Source organism: Dipodomys spectabilis, unplaced genomic scaffold (genome assembly GCF_019054845.1).
Source record: "Dipodomys spectabilis isolate Male_0828 unplaced genomic scaffold, ASM1905484v1 ptg000207l, whole genome shotgun sequence".
Lineage (NCBI taxonomy): Eukaryota > Metazoa > Chordata > Mammalia > Rodentia > Heteromyidae > Dipodomys > Dipodomys spectabilis.
Window position 1 is genome coordinate 10,167,644 of NW_024870884.1, and position 24,388 is coordinate 10,192,031.

Here is a 24,388-nt window from a genome sequence, read left to right on the forward strand (position 1 = left end):
CTTGCCAATAAACAGAATAATAATAAACAGATAAACCAAAAAAACCAATATGTAATAATAAACCAGTAAACAGAATTTTAATCTATATAAGAATCATTGATTTTGGGGGCTGGGAAGGTGGCTTAGTGGTAGAGTGCTTGCCTCGCAAGCATGAGGCCCTGGGTTCAATTCTTCAGTACCACATAAGCAGAAAAAGCTGGAAGTGGCGCTGTGGCTCAAGTGGTACAGAGCTAGCCTTGAGCTGAAGAGCTTAGGGACAGCGCCTAGGCCCAGAGTTCAGGCCCCACAACCAAAAAAAAAAAAAAGAATCACTGATTTTTGTGTGTGGAATAGAACAAATAATAGAGTGAATGTGAACATTGTTACAACTTAATTAACAAGTATCTGGAATTAGCATCCTAATCAAGAGCTGGAACTCTTAAGACTTGTTTTATAAAACTTGATTTCCTATCTCAATACTACTACAAGTAAGTGCTAGTCATTGACTGGTTTCTAATCAATGTTTTAATATAGTGTGTCTTAGGAATAGTCATTAAAATTTAGAAACTAGTTGTGTGTGTGTGTGTGTGTGTGTGTGTGTGTGTGTGTGTGTATTCAGGGCTTGAACTCATCTGTCTCTAAATTTTTGCTCAAGGCTAGTGCTGTCACTTTGAGCCACAACTCCATTTCTGGTCTTCTGTTGGTTGATGGGAGATAAGAATCTCACAGACTTTCTTGCCCTGGCTGGCTTTGAATCTCAGTCCTCAGATCTCAGCCTCCTGAATAGCTAAGATTACAGGTGTGAGCCACCAGTGCCCAGCCTTTTTAGAACTAGTTTTATCAAAGTTTTACAAGCCCTACAAAATTTTTGTGGGGTAAAGATCTCTTGACTTCTGATTAGTCACTATCCATACTCAAGTTACATAAAACGCACAAATACAAGAAAAATAAATCTGACATTAGGGAAATCAAATACATTGTGTCATTAAGGTTTGCCATGCAGCTTTTTTTTTTAGTCAGTCGTGGGGGCTAAACTCTGGGCCTGGGTGCTGTCCCTCAGCTCTTCAGCTCACGGCTAGCACTCTACCACTTGAGCCACAGAGCCACTTCTGGCTTTTTTCTGTTTGTTTGATGCTGAGGAATCGAACTCAGGGCCTCATGCATGCGAGGCAAGCACTCTACCATTGAGCCAATTTCCCAGCTTCCTTTGCAGCTTTTATAACCTTTATTTCAACTGAAATAGGATGGAATTTGTTAAGTGTTTTAAACCCCTTCTCAATAGGCTTAGCTAGCCTAACAGTAAGTTAAAGTAGGGCTCAAATCACAAAGAAAAAAAGGTGAAAAAGATGGTTTTAAAAAAAAAAAACAAAAACAAAAATAGGGGCTGGGAAGGTGGCTCAGTGGTAGAGCGCTTGCCTTGCCTTGCATACATGAGGCCCTGGGTTCGATTCTTCAGCACCACATAAGCAAAAAGAAAAAAGCCAGAAGTGGCGCTGTGGCTCAAGTGGTAGAACGCTAGCCTTGAGCTGAAGAGCTGAGGGACAGCGCCCAGGCCCAGAGTTCAGGCCCCATGACCAGACCCTCCCACCCCCACAAAAAAATAAAATAAAATTACAGCCAGGCCTAGTGATATACACCTCAAATTCTAGCACATGAATAGGAAGAAAGATGGTGAATTCAAGGCCAGCCTGAACTACCTAGACTATGTGTTTTTCCCTCCAACTAAACAAAGGACAGGCCTTTTATACTAGCACCAAAATTTCTAGAATAGTAGTAAGAGCAGGGGATATGGTTCAAATGGTACAGCAGCATCTTCTAGCCCCATATATGAGGCCCTGAGTTCAAAGTCTTGCCTGGGTTAAAAGTTTAACATCAACCTTTTCCTCTTTCTTAAAGAGAAAAAGACATCCAGAACGGATAGTTAAAGAATAGTTTGGGCCGGCACCAGTGACGCATACCTGTAATCCTTGCTACTCAGGAGGCTGAAATATGAGGATTGCAGTTCAAAGCCAACCCAGACAGGAAAGTCCATGAGGAAACCAGAAGTGGCACTGTGGCTCAAGTGGTAGAGTGCTTGCCTTGAGCTGAAGAGCTCAGAGAAAGTGCCGAGGCCCAGAGTTCAAGCCCCATGACCAATCAAAACAGACAAACAAAAAAAGGATAGTTTGGAGAATAAAAGTCTATTCTGACTTTTAAACAACAGTATTATACTGAGTTTTATAGTTTTAATACAAGGTTCAGCCGATATTCACATGTGTTTCCATTCCTTGCTTCTCTTTTCAGGCTATCTTGTATCAGGATCCATGGGTAGGCTCTTTCAGGAACAGCACACAGTCTACAAGTGCTCACAGTGTACTGAGTGGAGCTGAGTTGGCGCAGTATAGAGGTTCTTAGACTAGGGAGAAAAAAAATGCTCATAACAATGAAAGTCTCCATTCTGCAACTGGTCCTACAAGTGTGGTGCTTGGCCATGCCTTTGAAATGTTAGCTTCACATCATCCCTACAAAGGGAGGGCTTCTTTTCCTTTTATATAAATTTACAAACCGGTACAGGTAGACAGGCGATGTTAAGGCTAAACTTGCTATCTCCACCCTCTGGCTTCAAAAATCTAAACACTTTCTTATGCATATCTTTTACAACTGAAAAGATTACCTTCAATTCCAAATGAGTATCCCAGAGCTACTCTAGTTTTCCTATGTAAATAGTTCTAATAGATGATTGTCTCTTCAAAATCCTTTCCTCAAACAAAGTAGCTATAGTGTATCCAGCCAGATATTAAAGATCAAAATTGAATACTTGTAGTGGAACCAGAAGTTTTTGGTTTTTTGTTTTTTGTTCGAACCCAGGGCTTCATGCATGCAAAGCAAGCACTCTACCACTGAGCCACCTTCCCAGCCCCCAGAAGTACTTTATACACTCTTGACTTCTGGTTTGGGTACTGGTACCTGGACTTGAACTCTCAGGTTTTTCTGCTCTGTCATTTAAGCCCTAAGTCCTAAGATTCCTTTAATCATTGTTTTGTGTTGTAAGGGTAGAAGAAAAGCTAAAAGGTAACTTCTCAAGGAGAACCATCATATCTGAAGACAAAAGCTTTCCTTGGAGTGGAAACACTAATAACCTCTCTATATTAGAGTAATTATACCTTGAGTGGGCTTTTTATTGACATTTTAGACTTCATACTGCTTTGTTACAGGGAGACTATCTAGTGCTTTTTTTTTTTTTTGGTCCGGTCGTGGGGCCTGAACTCTGGGCCTGGGCACTGTCCCTCAGCTCTTCAGCTCAAGGCTAGCGCTCTCTCTTGAGCCACAGCGCCACTTCTGGCTTTTTTCTTTTTGCTTATGTGGTGCTGAGGAATCGAACCCAGGGCTTCATGCATGCAAGGCAAGCGCTCTACCACTGAGCCACCTTCCCAGCCCAGCCCTATCTAGTGCTTTTGAGGAGTACACAGCATCCCAAGCCTTTGCCCACTAGATCTCAGTAGAGAAGTGTGTGTATGTGTGTGTGGGGGGGGGGTGGTTCTGGAGCTTGAAATAAGGGCTTGAATTCTGTCTCTGAACTTTTGTGTGTGTGTGTGTGTGTGTGTGTGTGTGTGTGTGTGTGTGTGTGTGTGTGTGTGTGTGTTTTGATCGTGGGACTTGAACTCTGGGCCTGGGTGCTGTCCCTGAGCTCTTCAGCTCAAGATGAGCACTTGAGCCACTGCACCACTTCCTGTCTTCTGAGTGGTTTATTGGAGATAAGAGTCTTACGGGCTTTTCCTCCCCTCCTGGGTTTGAACTTTGATCCTCAGATCTCAGCCTCCTAAGTAGCTAGGATTACAGGCATGAGCCACTGGTGCCTAGCTCTCTGAACATTTTTGCTCAAGGCTAGCACCTTACCACTTGAGCCACAGCTCTACTTTAGCTTTTTTGGGGTGGTTAATTGGTGATAAGCCCAGGCTGGCTTTGAGCTTCACCCTTCAGACCTCAGCTTCCTAAGTAGCTAAGGTACCAGTTGAGAGCCACCAGAATCCAGCTAGCAGAGAACTTTTAATATTTTTAGATATATTGTTCTCGGATAACTTTTTCTTGGTGGTGGTAGTGGTGGTGGTTGTGGCACTTGAACTCTAGGCCTGGGCTCTATCCCTGAGCTTTTTTGTTCAAGTCTAGCGTTCTACCAATTTGACCCATTCTAGTTTTCTGGTGGTTAACTGGAGATAAGAGTCTCACGGATTTTCCTGCCCAGGCTTGCTTTAAACAACCTCCTGAGTTGCTAAGATTACAGGTGAGAGCCACCTGTACCCAGTTTGGATAACTTTTGAATTTGCACCTCCATTATTGACATTTAATTAATTTATTTACTTATTTTAATTGAGCAGTTGCATGAGGGGTATCAATTCTGTGGGGGGTTTTTTTTGTGTTTTTTTTTTTTGGTTGGTCGTGGGGCCTGAACTCTGGGCCTGGGTTCTGCTCTTCAGCTCAAGGCTCGTGCTCTACCTCTTGAGCCATAGCGCCACTTCCAGCTTTGTCTGTTTATGTGGTGCTGAGGAATCGAACTCGGGGCCTCATGCATGCGAGGCAAGCACTCTGCCACTGAGCCACCTGCCCAGCCCACAATGCTTCTTAATCATTGATCATTGTCACCTCTTCCATTCTCCCCCCACTCCCCCCAGCACTCTCCAATGAACTTTTTTCTTTTTAAATAGGAGATGAGAGAATAAACATCCACACTCTAAAATACTTTTGTTTGTCATGGTTGTTGGAGGAAGAAAGACTGGAACAAGTTGTATTATAGGACCTGTTGTCTTCGACTGTAATTCTCAAAAGTGGCCAAAATGCTGTGCATCTCCTCCTTGTCCTCATGCCATTTTCTAAAAGCTTGGGGATCTAATCATCTCATTTCTTCTACAGGGAAACAAAAGGACAAAGGCCCATATTACACACATTTGGGGGCAGGACCTGATGTTGCTGCCATCAGGACACTCATGGAGACTAGGTAAGGAAACATGATGCCCTCCCTGTTCATCCTTCCTCACTGAGTACCTGGCTCACTAAAGGTCAGTTCTCTTCGGGAATGGAGTGTGATTTGAATGTTGTTTAGGGCCCAGGAAGTAAGAAAGCTGGCCAGGTGTCCTAACTTTCCCATGAGGTCTTGGGATTCATTCAACAAATTCCGCTCAAGGAAGGAAAGGCTCTTTGAGAAATTCAAAGGAACTTTCTTTTATATAACTGCTATGGTAGGAATAGTTCAAATGATCATTTCCAGCAAGCACTATCTTCCTCTTTATCTTCTGTCCCTCGCTATTAAGGTCTTTAAGGATAAGGATAAGAACTGAATAACAAATTACCTGCCACACAAAAGCAAACTTTAATTTTTGATCTTTTTGTATGTGTGTGTGTGTGTGTGTGTGTGTGTGTGTGTGTGTGTGTGTGTGTGCGTGCGTGCGCGCGCGTGCATGCAGATATTGGGGATTGTTGAACTCAGGGACCTGAGCATTGTCCCTTAGCTTTTTGCACTCCAGGTTGGTGCTCTACTACTTGAACCAGAGTTCTACTTCTGGCTTTTTGGTGGTTAATTGGAGATAAGAGCCTCATGGACTTCTGCAGAGGCTGACTTTGAATCTCATCCTCAGATCTCAGTCTCTTTATTTATTTATTTATTTATTTTTTGAGGGGGGGGGCCTGAACTCTGGGCCTGGGCGCTGTCCCTCAGCTCTTCAGCTCAAGGCTAGTGCTCTACCACTTGAGCCACAGCGCCACTTCCAACTTTTTTCTTTTTGCTTATGTGGTGCTGAGGAATCGAACCCAGGGCCTCATGCATGCAAGACAAGCGCTCTACCACTGAGCCACCTTCCCAGCCCCTCAGTCTCTTTAATACTTAGGATTACAAGCATGAGCCACTATAGTCTGGCAAAAACAAATTTAACAAAAGTAAATTAGGAATAGTTTTTGAACTTTTATTCATTTCTCCTTTTGTATCTTAAATGTTGAAAGCTAAAGGTATCAGGTATATATTGCAATAATTTAGTACTTTTCTTCCACTGTACTTAGGTATGGCCAACAAGGAAAGGCAATAAGGCTAGAAAAAGTAGTGTACACAGGCAAAGAAGGAAAGAGTTCTCAGGGGTGTCCAGTCGCTAAGTGGGTAAGTATTTGTAAAGGCTTGATTATCATTCTTTTCCTTTAAATCAATTTGAGAAGTAGCAATATACTCATGGAGAGATGATATACAAGCAGACTTTCCTTGCTCTGGTTTTGCTTTTGGTGGTAGGCACACACTCTTACAATGTTTAAACACGCAATTTTTATCATAGACAATATGTTATAGTTTTTCCCAGTTATCCTTCAGGGCTGTTTTTACCTTCTGTTTCTGTGGTTTCTCACATTTACTAAAAAAATTGTTCTCATAGATTACATGTCTCTTTATTTTTCTTGTATATCTGGTAGAATGAACTGCTGCTGCTGCTGATTCTTCCTCTTCCTCTCCTCCTCCTCCTCCTCCTCCTTCTTCTTTCTTTTTTTGCCAGTCCTGGGGCTTGAACTCAGGGCCTGGGCAATGTCCCAGAGATTCTTTTGCTCAAGGCTAGCTCTACCACTTGAGCCACAGCACCACTTCTGGTTTCTGTTGTTCAGAAGAATCAAACCCAGACTTCATGCACGCTAGGCAAGCACTCTACCACTAAGCCCCATTCCTAGCCTGGATTGAGTTTCTGAAAATACTGCTGCTAGTCCAATAGACCAACTCTGATTTTATGTTGTGTGGGAGCTAGGGGTCTTTTTCTTCTCTCTCTCTCTCTCTCACTTTCCCCTTTTAAGCAACAATCCTTCCATGGTTTTCTAATTAACAAGCTTGTCTTGGGATAAAACATTTAAGCTGAAAATTGAATCTTGGCATGGTGGTGTATGCCTGTAGTCTCTGATTCTCATGTATAACCTATCTCTTTGTGGCTGAGACAAGGGACTCACTTGAGTCCACAAGTTTAAGGCCAACCTTGGAACCTAGAGAACTTGTATCACAAAGTAACAGATAGCCCAAGTGTGCAAATTAAAATACTCTCAAAGAATGAAAGGAGCAGAGGCTTTTTCTCAGCATTAAGTACAATGTCTGGGTTCAAGGAAAAGGGCACCTCTTTTAAAAAAATAGTGTCACTGCTGGGTACTAGTGCCTCACACATGGAATCCCACCTGTTTAGAAAGCCAAACTAGTTCCAATTAACGAGCCAAAAAGCCAGACTGGAGGCATGACTTAAAGGGTAGGGTGCTAGCTATGACCTGAGCAAGAGCAGCCAGCTCTGAGTTCAGACTTCAGTACTGGTATACAAACACACACACAAACCCATGCGCACACACACATGAACACACGCACACATGTCAGAAGAATTCAATGGAGTTAAAGCAGGAATGGAACTAGCTGAGGGCAAAAGAACAGGCAGAGATAATGGAATGGTTTTTCAGACCATAGAAAGGAACTCAACATTCTTTTCTATGAGCAGCATGAAACCTTTGGGATGTTTGAGATAGGGACATGGTAGCTGGATTCTAAATCATATTCTATGGAATGAACTGATCAAATCTGTGTGCATAATCTGTTGAACCAGAATACACCAAAATATAGCAACTTGGGACAATAAATATTCCATCACACAGTTTTGTGGGTTTGGGATGCACATCAGCTGAGTGGGTGCTTGTGACATAGGGTGTCTGATGAGATGATCACTGTCTGGAGGAGGGAGCTCACTTACAGTGTCACTTCTAGGATCCTTGTGCAAGGCCATAGGTATTTGGTCACTGTTGCCTGTAACCTTAATTCCATTTCAGTACTATTGGAATGTGTCCGTGACATAGTAGCTTGTTTTCCCCCAGAAGCAGTGAGTCACAAGGCCAAGAGGAGGATCACAAATTTGAAGCCAGTTCCTCAGTGGCATTTGGATCACTTCTGAGTTCAGTTATGCTGACTTTGGGAAATAGCCATGTTCAGTTTTTGCTAATAATTTTATAAAATAACCACTTTTACAGTTCTTATATTCAATGCACAATATAAAGATTCTCCACATGTTTGCCAATCCTTGATACTTAGTACTTTTTAACTCACTGGAGTAAAAAATAAATAGGAAAATTGCCATCCCAACCCTCGCTGCCCTTGGGGACTGAATTCAAGGCCTCTAGTATGCTAGATAAGTAAGCCGTCTACCACTAAGTCATGTGACATTCCCTTTCATCTTGACAATGGTTAAGATGTTTTTAGACACAGATGGCATTAATGTTCAAAGTCTTACTGCTTGAGCCTCCTGAATCCTGGGTTTGCAGAATTGGGACCACCATGGTAACTTCATTAATTTTTCCATAATGATTGTACCATTTGGGGCTCCTATCAGCATCTGTAATACTATAAATTGTTTTTCTTTGTTGGGCAACTAATATTGTTGAACACATTTTTACATGTTTCTCATAGGCTTCTGTTGTGAAGTGCTTGTGGTTTTGTTTGGCTGATATTCTATCTTGGAAATGTTTTACCTGCTCCAGGATGCTGGGCGCTGTACCAATGGCACCAAGCTTTTTTTTTTTTTTTAAGCTGAGGTTAGTTATACAGGCAGGTTTCACTGTTACATTTTGTCTTTTTGTTTTGTTTTGTTTTGTTTTTGTTGGTTGTGGGGCTTGAACTCTGGGCTTTTGCGCTATCCCTGTGCTCTTCAGCTCAAGGCGAGCGCTCTACCGCTTGAGCCACAGCACCACTTCTGCTTTTCTAGCGGTTTATTGGAGATAAGAGTCTCACGGAACTTTCCTGCCTTGGCTGGCTTTGAACCGCGATCCTCAGATCTCAGCCTCCTGAGTAGCTAGGATTATAGGTGGGAGCCACCGGCGCCCGGCTGCATTTTGTCTTTTCATTTTCCTTTATTTCCTTTATTTCTTTGCCAGTACTGGAGCTTGAACTCAGAGTCTGGGTGCTGGCCCTTACCTTTTTTTTTGTTTTTGCTCAAGGCTGGCACTTTTTTATTCCTGCTCCTGGATCTTGAACTCAGGGCCTACATGCTGCCCATGAGTTCTTTTGCCCAAGGCTAGTGCTCTACCACTTTGAGCTGTAGTGCCACTTGGAATTGTCTGGTGGTAAATTGGAGATAAGAGTCTCATGAATGTTCTTGCCCTGGTTGGCTTTGAACCCGAATCCTCAGATCTCAAGCCTCCTAAGCAGCTAGGATTGTAGGAGTGAGCCACCGGTGCCCAGCTGAGGCTGGCACTCTTTTTTTTTTTAATTGTTGTTTTAGAGGTGATTTACAGCATGTTACTTTTACACGGGTCAGGTATTAAATACATTTCCTTCCTTTTGCATAGTATTATCTGTTCCCTCGTTCTCTCCCATTCCCTCTCTGTCTTCATCTACGCCCATAAGTCGTATCATTTACTTTCAACAATGTCTAGGGGCTCTACTGCTGCACTTAAGGCTGGCACTCTGGAGCCACAGCTTTGCTTCTGAATTTTTGCTGATTGATTGGAGATAAGAGTTTCACCAACCTTCCATTTCTGGACTGGCTTTCAACCACAACCTCAGATCTCATCCTCCTTAGTAGTTAGGATTACAGGTGTGAGCCACAAAAACAGAACTAGAAACCCTTTTGAACACTAGACACATGAAAAATAGAATTTCAAATTGTTATATTTTGCAATTCACTAAGTCAGCTATATCACCTTAAATGTAATATATCCTAGTGGTAACATGAAGAAGCCATGAAAATTTCAGGGAATTGCTTTCTGTACTATTTACATATCTACCCATCAACTGTCTATTTACTATGAGATTTCTTAGGTTTTTTATATCCAGTCCCCTTTGTCATTTGACTTTGCAATCCTGCTAATGTCAGTTGTCCACTGAGTCCTCTTGTTCCTGTATAAACTTTTTCAAAAAGTACAAATCATAGGTTTTTGCACTTCTTTTGTTAGTTATGAAAGTGAGTTGGGTAGACAGATCATATGATGGTGGCCATAGACTTCGACCCCTTGATGTGTTTAGTAGTTGTTTACAGAAAGTAGGCTTGTTTTGCATGGATGGATGCATTCTGCTTTTGCAGGTTATAAGAAGAAGCAGTAATGAAGAAAAAGTTCTTTGTTTGGTCCGGGAGCGCCCAGGCCACTATTGTCAAACAGCAGTGACAGTGGTGGTCATCATGCTATGGGAAGGCGTTCCTTGGCTGCTAGCTGACAGATTGTACGCGGAGATAACTCACAGTCTAAGGTCGTACAATGGTCATCCGACAGACCGAAGATGTACCCTCAACGAAAAGTAATCAAATCTGTTTTGTACTGCTTTGACATTCAGATCTCTATTATCTAATGGTAAATTGTTAATTAACTACCCACTAAGTGTATTGTATGGGAAAATCAGTTTTAACTATTGTGGATCTAAAATTAATGTACATTTTGTTTAAAAGAGATTAGTTTGGCTGTGAGTTAGGGTTACTTTGAATGTCACCTTTAGAATACTAGATTATCTTCTCTCTGTCTCTGTCTCTATCTTTCTCTCTTTCTCCTCTTTCTTTCTCTGTGTGGGGAACGAAGTCAGAACTTCCTAATAATAATGCTCACTAAGCAAGCACTCCAACACTCCAGCCACTTTTTGTTTTGGTTTTGTGTAGGTGTGGGTGTATCGATGTGTGCGTGTGCGCTATGGTCCTGGGGCTTGAACTAAGGGCCTGAGCACAGTCCCTAAGCTTTTGGGTTCAAGACTACTGCTCAACCACAAAAGCCACAGCTCTACTTCTGGATTTTTTGCTGGTTAATTGGAGATAAGCATCTCACAGACTTTGCTGCCCCGGCTGATTTTGAACCTTAATCCTCAAGTCTCAGTTTACTAAGAACCTAGGATTACAGGTGTGAGCCACAGCAGCCAGTATATTTTTTTTTCTACCGGTTGTGGGGCCTGAACTCTGGGCCTGGGTGCTGTCCCTCAGCTCTTCAGCTCAAGGCTAGCGCTCTACCACTTGAGCCACAGCGCCACTGCCGGCTTTTTTCTTTCTGCTTATGTGGTGCTGAGGAATCGAACCCAGGACTTCATGCATGTGAGGCAAGCACTCTACCACTGAGCCACACTCCCAGCCCATTGCTTTTTTTTTTTTTTTTTTAATTGGCTGGTAGTGTTTCATCTGCACACATGATTACATTGTAGTCTATTGTTTGTTTAGGGGTTATAGGGCTTGAACTCAGAGATTAGGCTCTGTCTTCTTTTGCTCAAGGCTAGCACTCTATTACTTTGGGTAAAAGCTCTACTTCCAGTTTTCTGGTGGTTAATTGGTAATAAGAGTCTCACGGACTTTTTCTGTTTGTTTTTGCCAGTCCTAGGCTTGAACTCAGGGCCTGAGCACTGTCCCTGAGCTTCTTTTGCTCAAGGCTAGCACTCTACTACTTGAACCACAACCTCACATCTGGCTTTTTCTGTGTATTTGGTACTGAGATATCAAACCCAGGGCTTCATGCATGCTAGGGGAGCACTCTACCACTAAGCCGCATTCCTAGCCTGACCTTTTCTGTTTGGTCTGGTTTTAAATCACAATTCTTAGATCTCAGCCTCCTGAATAGCTAGGGTTACAGGTATAAGCCACCAGCATCTAGCTGTTTGTGCATTTGTACAAAGAGATTTTTTTTTTTTTTTTTTTTTGGTCTGTCATGGGGCTTGAACTCAAGGCAAGCTCTCTACCACTTGAGTCACAGCACCACTTCCGATTTTCTGGTGGTTAATTGGAGATAAGAGTCTCAGACTTTTCTTGCCCAGGCTGGCTTTGAACCGCTATCCTCATATCTCAGTCACCTGAGTAGCTAGGATTTCTGGCGTCCAGCTAAGAGATTTCAATTTATAAGTCAGGTTTCATAACCTGTAATGTAACTTGATCAATGTCACCCTGCTCACCTTCTCCCTGTTGGATATTTTTGAAGTAAGGTCTGGGCTGAGATCCTTCCCGTTTCTACGGTTGACAAAGTCAGAAACCAGTGAATAAACAGAAATACACAACTGGCCCAGGTTATTGTTTATACACTTCCATCTTTGCCTCCCAAGTAGTCAGGATTTCAGGGTTGTTTGTGCCACTGGTCGTAGCTAAGTCTGTATGTTTAAAATAAATGTTATAGTAGATATATATTCCCTTCCTAACCCTTGCGAGATCAAAATCTTTTACAGACTAAAAGTTTTTTTTAATGGGTATACAATAATGAGTTCTAAAGTTGATAACCTCATTTAGTCATCTCAGTTAAAAATAAATATATTTCTTCATATGGACCCACCATATTTAACTTAAGAGCTATGGATGTGGCAAAGTGGCAGACAGATTACCTAGCATTTATAGACCTGTGTTTAGATCTCAGCAGTAAATATGAATACTATTTATATGCTATGTTGCTGATGTCTCCCCTCTTTTCAAAAGGCTGAGATGAGTAGATAATTTTGGGTTGAAGCCAGACAGGTAGAAAAGTCTCCAACTGCTGGACTGGAGGTTGGGCTCAAGTGGTATAGTGCTCAAGTGATATAAGCAAGAAAGCTGGCAAGTTTAATTCCCTGACTTCAAGTGTCTAGAACGAGCAAAATAAATTTCTCTCCCCTAAGTATTTTTTCATGTCATGTAAATTATTTTTCAATTTCTTTGATAACTTCCATTTTGAGGGTGCTTACCTAGCTTATACAAGACAACTTCATTCCCCAGAACTATGAAAATGTTCATAAATTTGTAAATATATTAGAGTTGTATTTGTATTCAGAAATTGCATCTATCAGATTAGAATTTTTAAATATGCAAATTTAGAAACACTAGAAGAATGAATGATATTTCTTTGGGTTTATTTCTTTGTAAGTATGAACCATTGTCCTATTACTAATTGAAGTTTAAAATTATGGCTTCCAAATTTTAAGACCTAAGAGTTGAGGGGAATATAAACAGTTAATAGGTAATATATCCAAGTCTGTTTTATATTTTCCACCTCGGGTTTCTCCAAATCACACAAAGCAATGGACATTTTAAGTGAATGATTACATAAAATAAGTAAATGATACAATCTTCTCACTAGCTTTTTGTGTGTGAAGTTTTGTGACATATATTATCCTGCTTTGTTCCCTCACTCTCTTGCAATTTCATCCACAGTCGTACCTGTACATGCCAAGGACTTAATCCAAAAACCTGCGGAGCCTCATTCTCTTTTGGCTGTTCATGGAGCATGTATTTAAATGGCTGCAAATTTGGTAGAAGCTGTGGACCCCAAAAATTTAAAATTGGTCGCAACTCTCTCTCACATGTAAGTGTCCTTTTGATTTTTTAAAAAATTACACTGTACATGTATTTCTTTAAATCTTTTGAAACACTAATGAAATAGAGATCTAAATGTAGCGATAACATTAATATTTGTAAGAAATTTTAAATTCCACTTTAGAGAAAGTAACAATCCCTGGTTTTTATTTTTTATTTTTGGTAAGGGGGATAGATAAAGGAATAACTGGGGCTTGAACTCAAGGCATTGGGCCTGCTCAGTTTAGTCAGCTGTCTGAGGCTCTATCATTTGAGCCATGACTCTAGTCCAGCATTTTTGCTGGTTTGGAGATAGGAGTCTTTTTGAGATGGACTTTTCTGTTTGTGCTGGCTTCAAACCTCCTAAAGATCCTGCTTAAGATTCTCTTTATCTCAGCCCACTGTGCAGCTAGGATATAGATGTGAGCCATAGGGATCCAAAGCCTCAACATCAAATGTTGTGTCCTTGGCTATTGTTAAAAGCAAAGATTGTGTGTATGTGTGTGATTTCTTTTTTTAAACAACAACTGGAATTTTATACCCAGTCTAAAAATAAGCCAGTGTAAGCAAAAGCCATTTGTTAACATTTGAAAAACACAGCAAATTTACTACCCACAGACTTACTATCGAAGAATAAGAGGAGGTAACGTAAAAAGAAGTAAGAGACCTGTACGAAGTAAGAAACCAGTACGAATCAGTCCAGAACACCTGGCCATGGTGAGCAAAGAGATTAGTATTCATGAGTACTCAGACTTGTTTTGGGGATGGGTAGACTGAGGGAGGGGTGTCACTCCACAGGTTCTTTTTTGGATGAAAGGAATTTACTTTTTAATTGCCTTGAAGATTTGTGTTTTCTAAACTTGGAAGTATCCAAAAGTAAAATTTAAAGTAAGATTGATAACTATACACAGATTTGTAGAAAGTTATCAAAAATTATATATTAATGCTGTGATAACATGTAAAAAAAAAAAAGCAAAAGTGAAATGAAATTAATACTGTGTACTTATTCCTAATGTGCTTGCAATTTATTTGCATTTCTTTTTTTTTATTGGCATAGTATTCACAGTCATATGTAGAAAATTTACCTTTATTTCATTCTGTCATACACACACAGTTTGGGTTGAAAAAATGAGGTAAAAGGAATTTGTAAGTAGGAAGCAAAGAGATAGCTATTCAGGAGGATGAGATCTGAGGACAGAAGTTTGAAGCCAGCCAAGGCAGGAAAGTCCATGAGACTCCTTGAATTTCCTAACTCTCATTGGTGGTACCCTACAGCTTGTAAAACATTACTTATAAAATCTTCTAAAGAAAATATATTTGAAAAAGTTTAATGTGTGTTTAAACTTTTTTAATGAATACATGTAGAAATTATATATTTTAACTAAGTCTTGATAGAAAAAAATATATATTATATTATACTATATTATATTATATTATATATATATATTTTGCCAGTCCTGTGGCTTGAGCTCAGGGCCTGGGCACTCTCCCAGAGATGCTTTTGCTCCAGGCTAGCACGCTACCACTTGAGCCACAGCACCACTTCTGGCCTTTTCTGATTATGTGGTGTTGAGGAATTGAACCTAGGGTTTCATGCATGCTAGGCAAGTACTCTATCACTAAGCCACACTCCCAGCCCCATAGAAGAATGTTTGTGCTGGTACTGGGACTTGAGCTCAGGACTGGGACTTGAGCTCAGGACCTCTTGCATAGCATTGCAGCTGGTGCTGGTGCTCTGTCACTTCAACAGGAAGCACAGAAGAGGTGCATCCTGAAGAAGAGCCTATCTCATAATGAACTTTAAAAAAGTGAAAAAGTATATGCCTGAGGTCAAGCCCCAATACTGCTAATAAAAAGGGGGGGGGATCAACTTCATCTTCCAGGCATGGTGAGATGCACTTATGTTTCAGGGTGAGGCAGGATGATTGCAGGGGAAACTTGGAAAAATGTGTTCTTAAACTTAATCTAGCTAGGTGTCAAAGCTACCCAGGAGGCTGAGATGAGATCTGAGGATCGGAGTTCAAAGCCAACCTAAGCAGGAAAGCCCCTGAGACGCTTATCTCCACTTAACTACCTAAAAAAGCCAGAAGTGCAGCTGTGGCTAAAGTGGTAGAATACCAATCTTGAGCAAAAAAAGCTCAGGTACAGTGCCCAGACCCTGAGTTCAAGCCCTAGGATCAGCATACACACAAAAATCTAATTTAGGAATGTACTTTATTTACACTGTTTTTGGGATTTGGGGGAGTGTCCATGGTTTTGTTTTGTTTCGTTTTTGTCTTGCTTTGTTTTTGCTAATATTAGAGACTGAACTCGGGAAATCTTAGGTAGCCCTTTACCGCTTGAGCATGACTTCAGCCTTACATCAATTTCCCTCCCTCTCTCTCTTTTTTAATACGCTGCTAGTAAGGCTTGAACTCAAACCTTATAGCTCTCTCACTTGACTTTTTTACTCAAGGTTAGTACTCTACCATTTGAGCCATACCTCTCTGCCCTGGCTGGCTTTGAACCTCCATCCTTAGATATCTCAGATATCTCAGATCTCAGCTTCTTGAATAGCTAGGATGCCCTACTTGTGTATCATGAACCCTATCACTAACTTTAGCCAAGGTGTCGCTTAAATTCTCCTGCCTCTGCCTCCCTGGTGCTGGGGTCCCAGATAGGTACAAAGTGGCATCCTGAGTCTTAGTCTCCTGTTACAAGTCCTCACTCTTACCAAATCTTAATTGTCTTTGTGATGTTAGATGGATGACAGCGGACATCCAATTGTGCCATTAGTCACCTTTGATCCAGAGGCCTTTACAAAAATCTCTTTCATCATTATCCCTGAAATTCAGCCAGTATGTGTTTTACATGATGTATAGGGCTCTTTCTTTTCACATTGTATCACCCTGAATTCTTCAACATCTTCTCTTCCAGATGAGAATGTTCATTTATCACAAAGCCTGCTTCTCATTCTTAGCCACATGAGTAACATTTCTCAACACTGTTTGGATTGCTGGTTTAGAACAATTTTAATTAAAATGACAATTTCTTATAGTTTAGATTAAGAAAAAGAAGCAAAATATTGCCTGCAATGGCAACTGTGTGCTGGAAAGTATTTCTTATGCTTTAGCCATACACAAACAATTAGTTCCTGGTATGTGATTATAAAATAACCAGATAAACTGTTTTTCCTTATAGGAGAAAATACTTGAAGATAATTTACAGGGTTTGGCTACATTTTTAGCTCCAGTTTATGAACAATTTGCTCCAGAGGCTTACCAAAATCAGGTATGTTTTGGAACAGCGATCTGAAGCAAATTTATTTTGGGGTGGGTGCTATTATGGGGTGGGTGGACAGGTTTAAGCTCTGGAACTTCTACTCTTTTTTTTTTTTGTCAGTCATGGGGCTTGAACTCTGGGCCTTGCCACTGTCCCTCAGCTCTTCAGCTCAAGCAAGTGCTCTACCACTTGAGCCACAGCCCCATTTCCGGTTTTCTGGTGGTTTTATTGGGGATAAGAGCCTCACGGACTTTCCTGCCCAGCTTTGAACTGCGATCCTCAGATCTCAGCCTCTTAAGTACCTAGGATTACAGGCATGAGCCACTAGCGTCTGGCTGGAACTCCTAGGCTTTATTACCAGCTTTTTTTGCCAATTAGTCGGAGATGGAGTCTCAGACGCTGGTTATTACTATAATAATTATTATTATTATTCAAGGGAGAGTGTGTGTTATTGGAACATATCCACATTCCTATACAATGTATACTTCTCTCAGGGTTCCTTTATTCCCCTCCCCTTCTAAAGGGTTTCATTGTTCTATTTTGATCTCTTTTCATACATGCAAATATACTACTTTTCACATACTCATCTTTTTTTTTTTTTTTTTTTTTTTTTTTTGCCAATCCTGGGGCTTGAACTCAGGGCCTGGGCACTGTCCCTGAGCTTCTTTTGTTCAAGGTTAGCACTGAGCCACAGCACCACTTGTAGTTTTTTCTGTTTATGTGGTACTGTGGAATCGAACCCAGGGCTTCATACATGCTAGGCAAGCACTCTACCACTAAGCCTCATTCCTAGCCCCTATATATTTATCCTTGTAAGATCATCCTTCCTCCCACCCTACCCCAAAAGAACCTGCTTTTTTCCCCCCATAACAGCTTATATTCATAGAGGTTGTTTATATAGCTTTCATATATAGTTTCAAAGTTTATATTTGAGCTTTCTTGGGGGTGTGGTGTGCTGGTCCTTGGGCTTGAACTGAGGCCCTGGGTGTTGTCCCTGACCTGTTTTGCTCACGGCCAGTGTGCTACCACTACAGCTCCACTTCTGGATTTTTGGTAGCTAATTGGAGGTAAGAGTCTCATGGACTTTTCCTGCTCAGACTGGCTTCAAGCCTTGATCCTCAGATCTCAGCCTCCTGAGTAGCTAGGATTACAGATGCAAGCCACTGGTGCCCAGGTGTTTTCAATTTTTGATGGTACTGGTCCATATACATTGAGCAAGAAGGACAAAATATAGAAAAATATGTAGTCTTTGTCCTTAAAAAAATGATACTTACATGCTTGTACAACAGGGTGTCAATTCAGCAAATATCTGTAAGTACTATGATTAATGCATTTTCTTTTTTGCTTTTATTCTGACCTTTCAAAAGTTTTACTATATATTGGGTACTCATGATGTGTTTGTCTCTATTCTTTTTTTTTTAATCGCCCTTCCTAGCTTCTGCTGTTATGATGGAATAATTTACATGATTTTATCTTCAAATATGTTTTTTGTTTTGTTTTTATTTTTTGTCAGTCCTGGGGCCTGAACTTTGTGCCTGGGTGCTGTCCCTCAGCTCTTCAGCTCAAGGTGAGCGCTGTACCATTTGAGCCACAGCACCACTTCCGGCTTTTTCTGCTTATGAGGTGCTGAGGAATTGAACCCAGGGCCTCATGCATGCAAGGCAAGCACTCTACCACTGAGCCACCTTCCCCAGTCCCTTTTTTTTTTTTTTTTTTTGGTTGGTGGTAGGGCTTGAACTCAGGACCTGGGCACTGTCCCTGAGCTCTTTTCAAGGCTAGTGCTCTACCAGTTTGAGCTACAGCACCACTTCCAGTTTTCTGGTGGTTAGTTGGAGGTAAGAGTTTCACACACTTTCCTGCTCAGGCTGGCTTGGAACTATATTCCTCCTATCTCAGCCTCCTGAGAAACTAGGATTTCTGGTATGAACCACCAGCACTCAGCTGCTTTTTTTTCTTTCTTTCTGTCTTTTTTTTTTTTTAAGGTGGCATATGAAGACGTTGCTGGAGAGTGTCGTCTTGGTACCAAGAAAGGTCGTCCTTTTTCTGGGGTCACTTGCTGCCTGGACTTCTGTGCCCATTCTCACAGGGACATTCACAACATGCTTAATGGAAGCACTGTGGTACGTACTTGAGTTACTTAGGCTGGAGTTGGTAAGTAGATTGTTGCTGTGAGAAATTATTATCTGTGTGATGTTAAGTGTCTGATTATGTACAGGTTATCTTTTTTTTCTTTCTTTTTTTTTTTTTTTTTGTTTGTCCGTAGGGCGGCCCGATCTCTGGGCCTGGGCACTGTCCCCCAGCTCTTCAGCTCAAGGTGAGGACTCTACCACTTGAGCCACAGCACCACTTTCAGCTTTTTCTACTTATGTGGTGCTAAGGAATCATGCAGGGCCTCATGCCTGCAAGGCAAGCATTCTACTACTGAGCCACCTTCCCAGCCCCAGGTTATCTTTTTGATATGTGGATTTAAGGACCTCACTAGTCATGTATTTTTCATGCCGATTGGTTGGATCATTTTTTTGAGATAGATTATTGCTTATTGCTATGAAAATATTGGAATGAGCAGAACACACAATTTGTCAGAGAAATAAGTTTATTTCAATTAGTTGTGTGTGTATGTGTGTATAAACATATATATGCATTACACAGATATTTTATAATAAGTCATGGAAATTTAAATCTTTTTAAGTATTCAGTTGTTAAACAGAAGCATGCTTACTGCTGTTGGTTCAAGGCTGTCATGCTAGCTCCTTGGAGATACTGAGATCTGAGGATCTTGGATGGAAACCAGTCTGTGAAGTGGAGTGATGGCTCAAGTAATAGAGTGCCAGCCTTGAGTGAAAAAGCTGTTTTATTTTTTGTTTGTTTTTTTATTTTTAAATCAGAAATGAAAATTTTATAGGAAACATTAGCAAGTTAGAATTATTCATAGTACACTTAAATATCCAAAAGTAATGTTCTATGGTAACTGAAATATCTTCTCATACTTAAGTAAGTTGGAATATAGAGATTTATAGTATCAAAATATCATCTGGCTGGGAGCTGGGGGCTCACACCTATAATCCTAGGTACTCAAGAGGCTGAGATCTGAGGATTGTGGTTCAAAACCAGCCTATGTAGGAATGTCTGTGAGTCTCTTATCTCCAATTAACCACCAGAAAACTGGAAGTGGTACTGTGGCTCAAGTGGTAGAGCATTACCTTGAGCTGAAGAGCTCAGGGACAGTGCATAGACCTAGAGTTCAAGACCCACAACCGACCCCACCCTACCCCCCCAAAATATATATATATATATATATATATATATATATATATATATCAACTGGATAAGTGGAGTGGCTCAAGTGGTAGAGCATAGCCCATGATTGAAAAATACAAATTGGGACTATAAACTGACTTCAGAGAAAGAAAACAAATATATGCAAACACACACATACACATACACAATGGATCTATATGCATAGCTATTTGATAGTGATCATTTATTTGTAGTTGTGAAGCTAATCGAATTGAGTCAGTATGCCTGCGATATTAAAATATATTGACCCAAAATTAATGTGCTAGCAGCAATCAATTGAAAGTAAAATTTACGGGCTACTTCCATGAACGCGTCTGCTGTTTTCCCATCCTGTGTTCTTCTCTCAGGTCTGTACATTACTGGGAGAGAAAAACCGCGAGCCAGAGGGCATTCCTGAGGATGAGCAGTTCCATGTCCTCCCCCTGTACAAACTGGCAGACACTGATGAATTTGGTTCCCAGGAGGGGATAGAAGCCAAGATCAAGTCTGGGGCCATTCATGTCCTAAAGCCCTCCCTCACTAAAAGAACCCGTTTCGTTAATCCTGTGCCTCGTTGTGGAAAAACGAGGTCAAGGGCCTCCGCAGAGATCCTGGACGAGGTGGAGGAGGAGAAACCCCTGAAGAAAAAAGCAAGAGAAATCCACAGTAAGGGTTGGTCCCTATGTTATTAAAAGGTCTTGGGATCTGACCTTGCTCCTTCCTTACTTAAGGTTGAGGTATTATGAAGAAAAAAGTGCATATATGAATGAGTTTCTCTTGAATCTCATGGTATTGTAATGTAGTTTGTTTGGAATTGAGACGTTGATATATTCCTACCTTTTTACCAGAACTAGTGGTCAACAAAACAGTTACCCAACACTTTTTTCCTCATAATTTTCTCTTTCCTTTTTTATTTTTCTTTCACCTAATAATTTTCCCGTGAATTTCTCATCCCTTTCTTCTCTTTGTTTTGATAGTGTTAATGGTGGTTGTTTTGGGGGTTTTGGTTATGTGTGTATGTGTATTTTATTTTAGTTGATTGTTTTTCACTTTTTGTGATAGTACTGGGTTTGAACTATGGGCCTCTCACTTGAGCTATATTCCACTCCCTTTCTGATTTAGGTTTTTTAGGATAGTCTTTTGTCCTAACCTGTTGTTTTTTTTTTAGGGCAGTCTCTCTATTTCCCTATTTCCAGCTGATATTACATGCTCAGCTTGTTTTTTAGGATATCACTAACTTGTCTGATCTCTCAATTCTACCTGTCCTGTTTGTTTGGGAGGGAAGGAAGGCAATTGAGGCAAGATGTCTCCATGATGCTCTGGTTAGCCTTGACCTCTTTGAAAACACAGGAGATAATGATGTGAAAGGCTTTCATTTACATTTAATTAAAAATGCTAATGAATGACAGGCACAGATGGCTCATGCCAGAAATCATAGCTACTTAGAAGGCTGAGATCTGAGGGTCACAGTTCAAAGCCAGCGTGGGCAGGAAAGTCCAGGAGACTCTTACCTCCAATTAGCCACCAGAAAACCAGAAATGCCGCTGTGGCTCAAAAAGGTTGAGCACTAGCCTTGAGCTGAAGAGCTCAGGGACAGTGCTCAGGCCCAGAGTTCAAGGCCCACGACCAACCAAAAAAAAAAGCCAATGGAAGTTGCTGAGAATACCGCATTTGAGTAAAGTCTAAAATCAAATGAAAGCCTGTAACATGGGCATTTGGGGAAATACTATTCCTGGCTGAAAAAACAGCAAGTACATGGAAATATCATATATTTTAAGTAAGAAAAGAGATCAGATTAGCTGTACCAGAGACTAAGATAAGAATGGTAGGAAATGTGGTCCATGAGATTTCGAAGGCATTGCTGGGTATTCATCTTGGATTGCACAGGTCTTTGTAAAGTCTTCAGCTTAGCTGAGAACCAGAAAAATGTCACTTCAATTTTAGGGAATACCAAAAAACATCTTGTACATAAATGTGGTTAAAACTAGAGGAAAAGGAATTTGGGAGATTGTTTAAAAAAATAATAATAATCTAAAAACCTGTAATATGGACCTGAGCAAGCAGCTAGTGAGAAAATGAGAGATGACTAGTTCTAAGTGGCTCTGTGGCTCAAAGTGGTAGAGTGCTAGCTTTGAGCAAACAGAGCCCAGGGACAGAGCTCATGCCCTAAGCTGATTCCACATGATCAGGAACAAAAGAAAAAAAAAGTGTCTAAAATGCTGTAACATTATTGGAAACTGAAATGATGCTGTCATTATCACCTGTAACTGAATGGGAAAAGAACAGGTAGGAGTAATAAGAGATGTGAATTCAAGGGCCAGTTGCTTGTACCTGTAATCATAGCTGAGCTCTGAGGATCTGATTCTAAGCCAACACTTGAAGAGAAGTGGAGGAGCTGGTGGTGTGGCTCAAGTAGCAAAGTGCGAGCAACAAAAGCTCAAGTTGCAGCCACAGCAGAAACTGCAGTTGAGAGATAATTTTGAAGGCAATAGCACTGAGAGAGCATATTTAAAGGCTTTGAAAAGCCGAGCACTAGTGACTCACAAATCTAATCCTAGCTACTCAGGAGGCTGAGATCTGAGGATCTTGGTTCAAAGCCATCCTGGGCAGGAAAGTCTGTGAGATTTTTTTTTTTTTTGGGGGGGGGGGGTCCGATCGTGGGGCCTGACCTCTGGGCCTGGGCGCTATCCCTCAGCTCTTCAGCTCAAAGCTAGCGCTCTACCACTTGAGCCACAGTGCCACTTCCGGCTTTTTTCTTTTTGATTATGTGGTGCTGAGGAATCGAACCCAGGGCCTCTTGCATGCAAGGCAAGCGCTCTACCACTGTGTGAGACTCTTATCTCCAATTAACCACCAAAAAATGGGAAGTAGCGCTGTGGCTCAAGTGGTAGAGCGCTAGCCTTGAGCTGAAGAGCTCAGGGACAGAGCCCAGGCCCCAGAGTTCAAGCCCCAGAACCAACCAAAAAAATTTTAAAAAAAAGAAAAAGAAAAGAAAAGGCTTTGAAGTATAAATGAAATGGTTAAAAAAAATTCAAGGACAATTCCTAGGGATTTCTAATTTAATTTCAGAATTGAGTAGCAGCCTAAAAGAAATAGTAAGGGGCTGGGAAGGTGGCTCAGAGGTAGAGCTCTTGCCTTGCATGCATGAGGCCCTGGGTTCGATAAAAGCCAGAAGTGGCGCTCTGGCTCATGTGGTAGAGCACTAGCCTTGAGCTGAAAAGCTGAGGGACAGCGCCCAGGCCCAGAGTTAAGGACCCATGACCAGACCCTCCACCACCACCCCCCCCCAAAAAAATAGTAAGAACAAGATTGGATACATACAATACCAATGCCTGCCTAGCAAGCAAGAAGCCCTAACGTCAATCTCCAGAATTCCCAGAAATAAGTACTAAAATGTCTGTTGGACTAAAATCAAGAAGGAAGTGGGCAACTTGAAAATACTGCTTATATATGAAAAGTAATTTAAAGATTGATAGAGTACCACCTAGCCTCGAGGCTCTGAGTTCAAACCCCAGTATTGAAATACCCAGACGCACCAATTTATCATCATTAGGTACAAAAATTAACTCTGACTCTTCTAGATGAAGTGAATTAATGAAGGACTGGAAGAATGGATTTCTTTGGGTTGGTTCTAAAAGGATTAGTTTTAGAAATTTCTTGAGAATATCTTAGTGATTTTATGCATTTTGGACTGACCTCCAACTTATTTATTTATTTATTTATAACTCATTTATTTCTTTTTCCTTCCTAGTCATGTAATTACAGCCATGTTGTAATAAACAAGTTTTCAGTCATAATACTTAGAAATAAGTATTTCCTAAAATAAGTTTTCATAGTCATAATACTTAGAAGAAGATAAATACCAAAATATCAAATGGGGGTTGTAATCCCAATATTCAAAAACTGTAGGACTAAGTAGTGGAATGCTCCGTGATGAAGTGCTTGTCTAGCATGCATGAAGCCCTGGGTTTGATTCCTAATACCACACAACAATTGTCCTATTCTTTTTTTTTGCGGGGGGGAGGGTCCGGTCGTGGGGCCTGAACTCCCAGCCTGGGCGCTGTCCCTCAGCTCTTCAGCTCAAGGCTAGCGCTCTACCACCTGAGCCACAGCGCCACTTCCGGCTTTCTTCTTTTTGCTTATGTGGTGCTGAGGAATTGAACCCAGGGCCTTGAGCATGCAAGGCAAGTGCTCTACCACTGAGCCACCTTCTCAGCCCTTGTTCTATTTTTCTGATAAGTATTTTTTATTTTAATTTTTGGAGCATCTTAAGAAAACCTCAGACATTATATTTAGTTATGTCTCTAACTTAAAACTCTTTAATCCCTTGTCTTGCCTATTTGAACAATTGAAGAAATCATTGTCCTGGATTTCTGTCTGTTATTGGTTCTCTTCTGTTGTTGCTAGAGCAGAGTTACTGTCATATTTTTAACACCAGAGAGGGACTAATATCTAATTTACACATTTCATGTCTAGTATCACCTAATGTCTGATTCTGCTTTGTGTTTATTTTTTGTGATGTTAATACTGATTCCTGGGTCAGGCGTTGTCAGCCTGATTCATTGATTATATATAAACACATCAACCCTTATGTAATGATTCAAGAAACATCTTACTTTCTATGTTGTTAATTTCAT

At 40.9% G+C, this 24,388-nt stretch overlaps 1 protein-coding gene across 1 annotated transcript in view; it reads left to right on the plus strand.

The window, feature by feature from the left end:
* The window catches only part of Tet1 (tet methylcytosine dioxygenase 1), an 85,745-nt gene that overhangs the window by 56,573 nt on the left and 4,784 nt on the right, over window positions 1-24,388 (plus strand). The window contains exons 4-10 of the mRNA XM_042696453.1: window positions 4,867-4,951; window positions 6,007-6,100; window positions 10,020-10,231; window positions 13,074-13,224; window positions 16,395-16,484; window positions 18,458-18,595; window positions 20,120-20,417. Of these exons, the coding sequence (XP_042552387.1) occupies window positions 4,867-4,951; window positions 6,007-6,100; window positions 10,020-10,231; window positions 13,074-13,224; window positions 16,395-16,484; window positions 18,458-18,595; window positions 20,120-20,417 (1,068 nt within the window). The remainder of the gene's footprint in view (window positions 1-4,866; window positions 4,952-6,006; window positions 6,101-10,019; window positions 10,232-13,073; window positions 13,225-16,394; window positions 16,485-18,457; window positions 18,596-20,119; window positions 20,418-24,388) is intronic.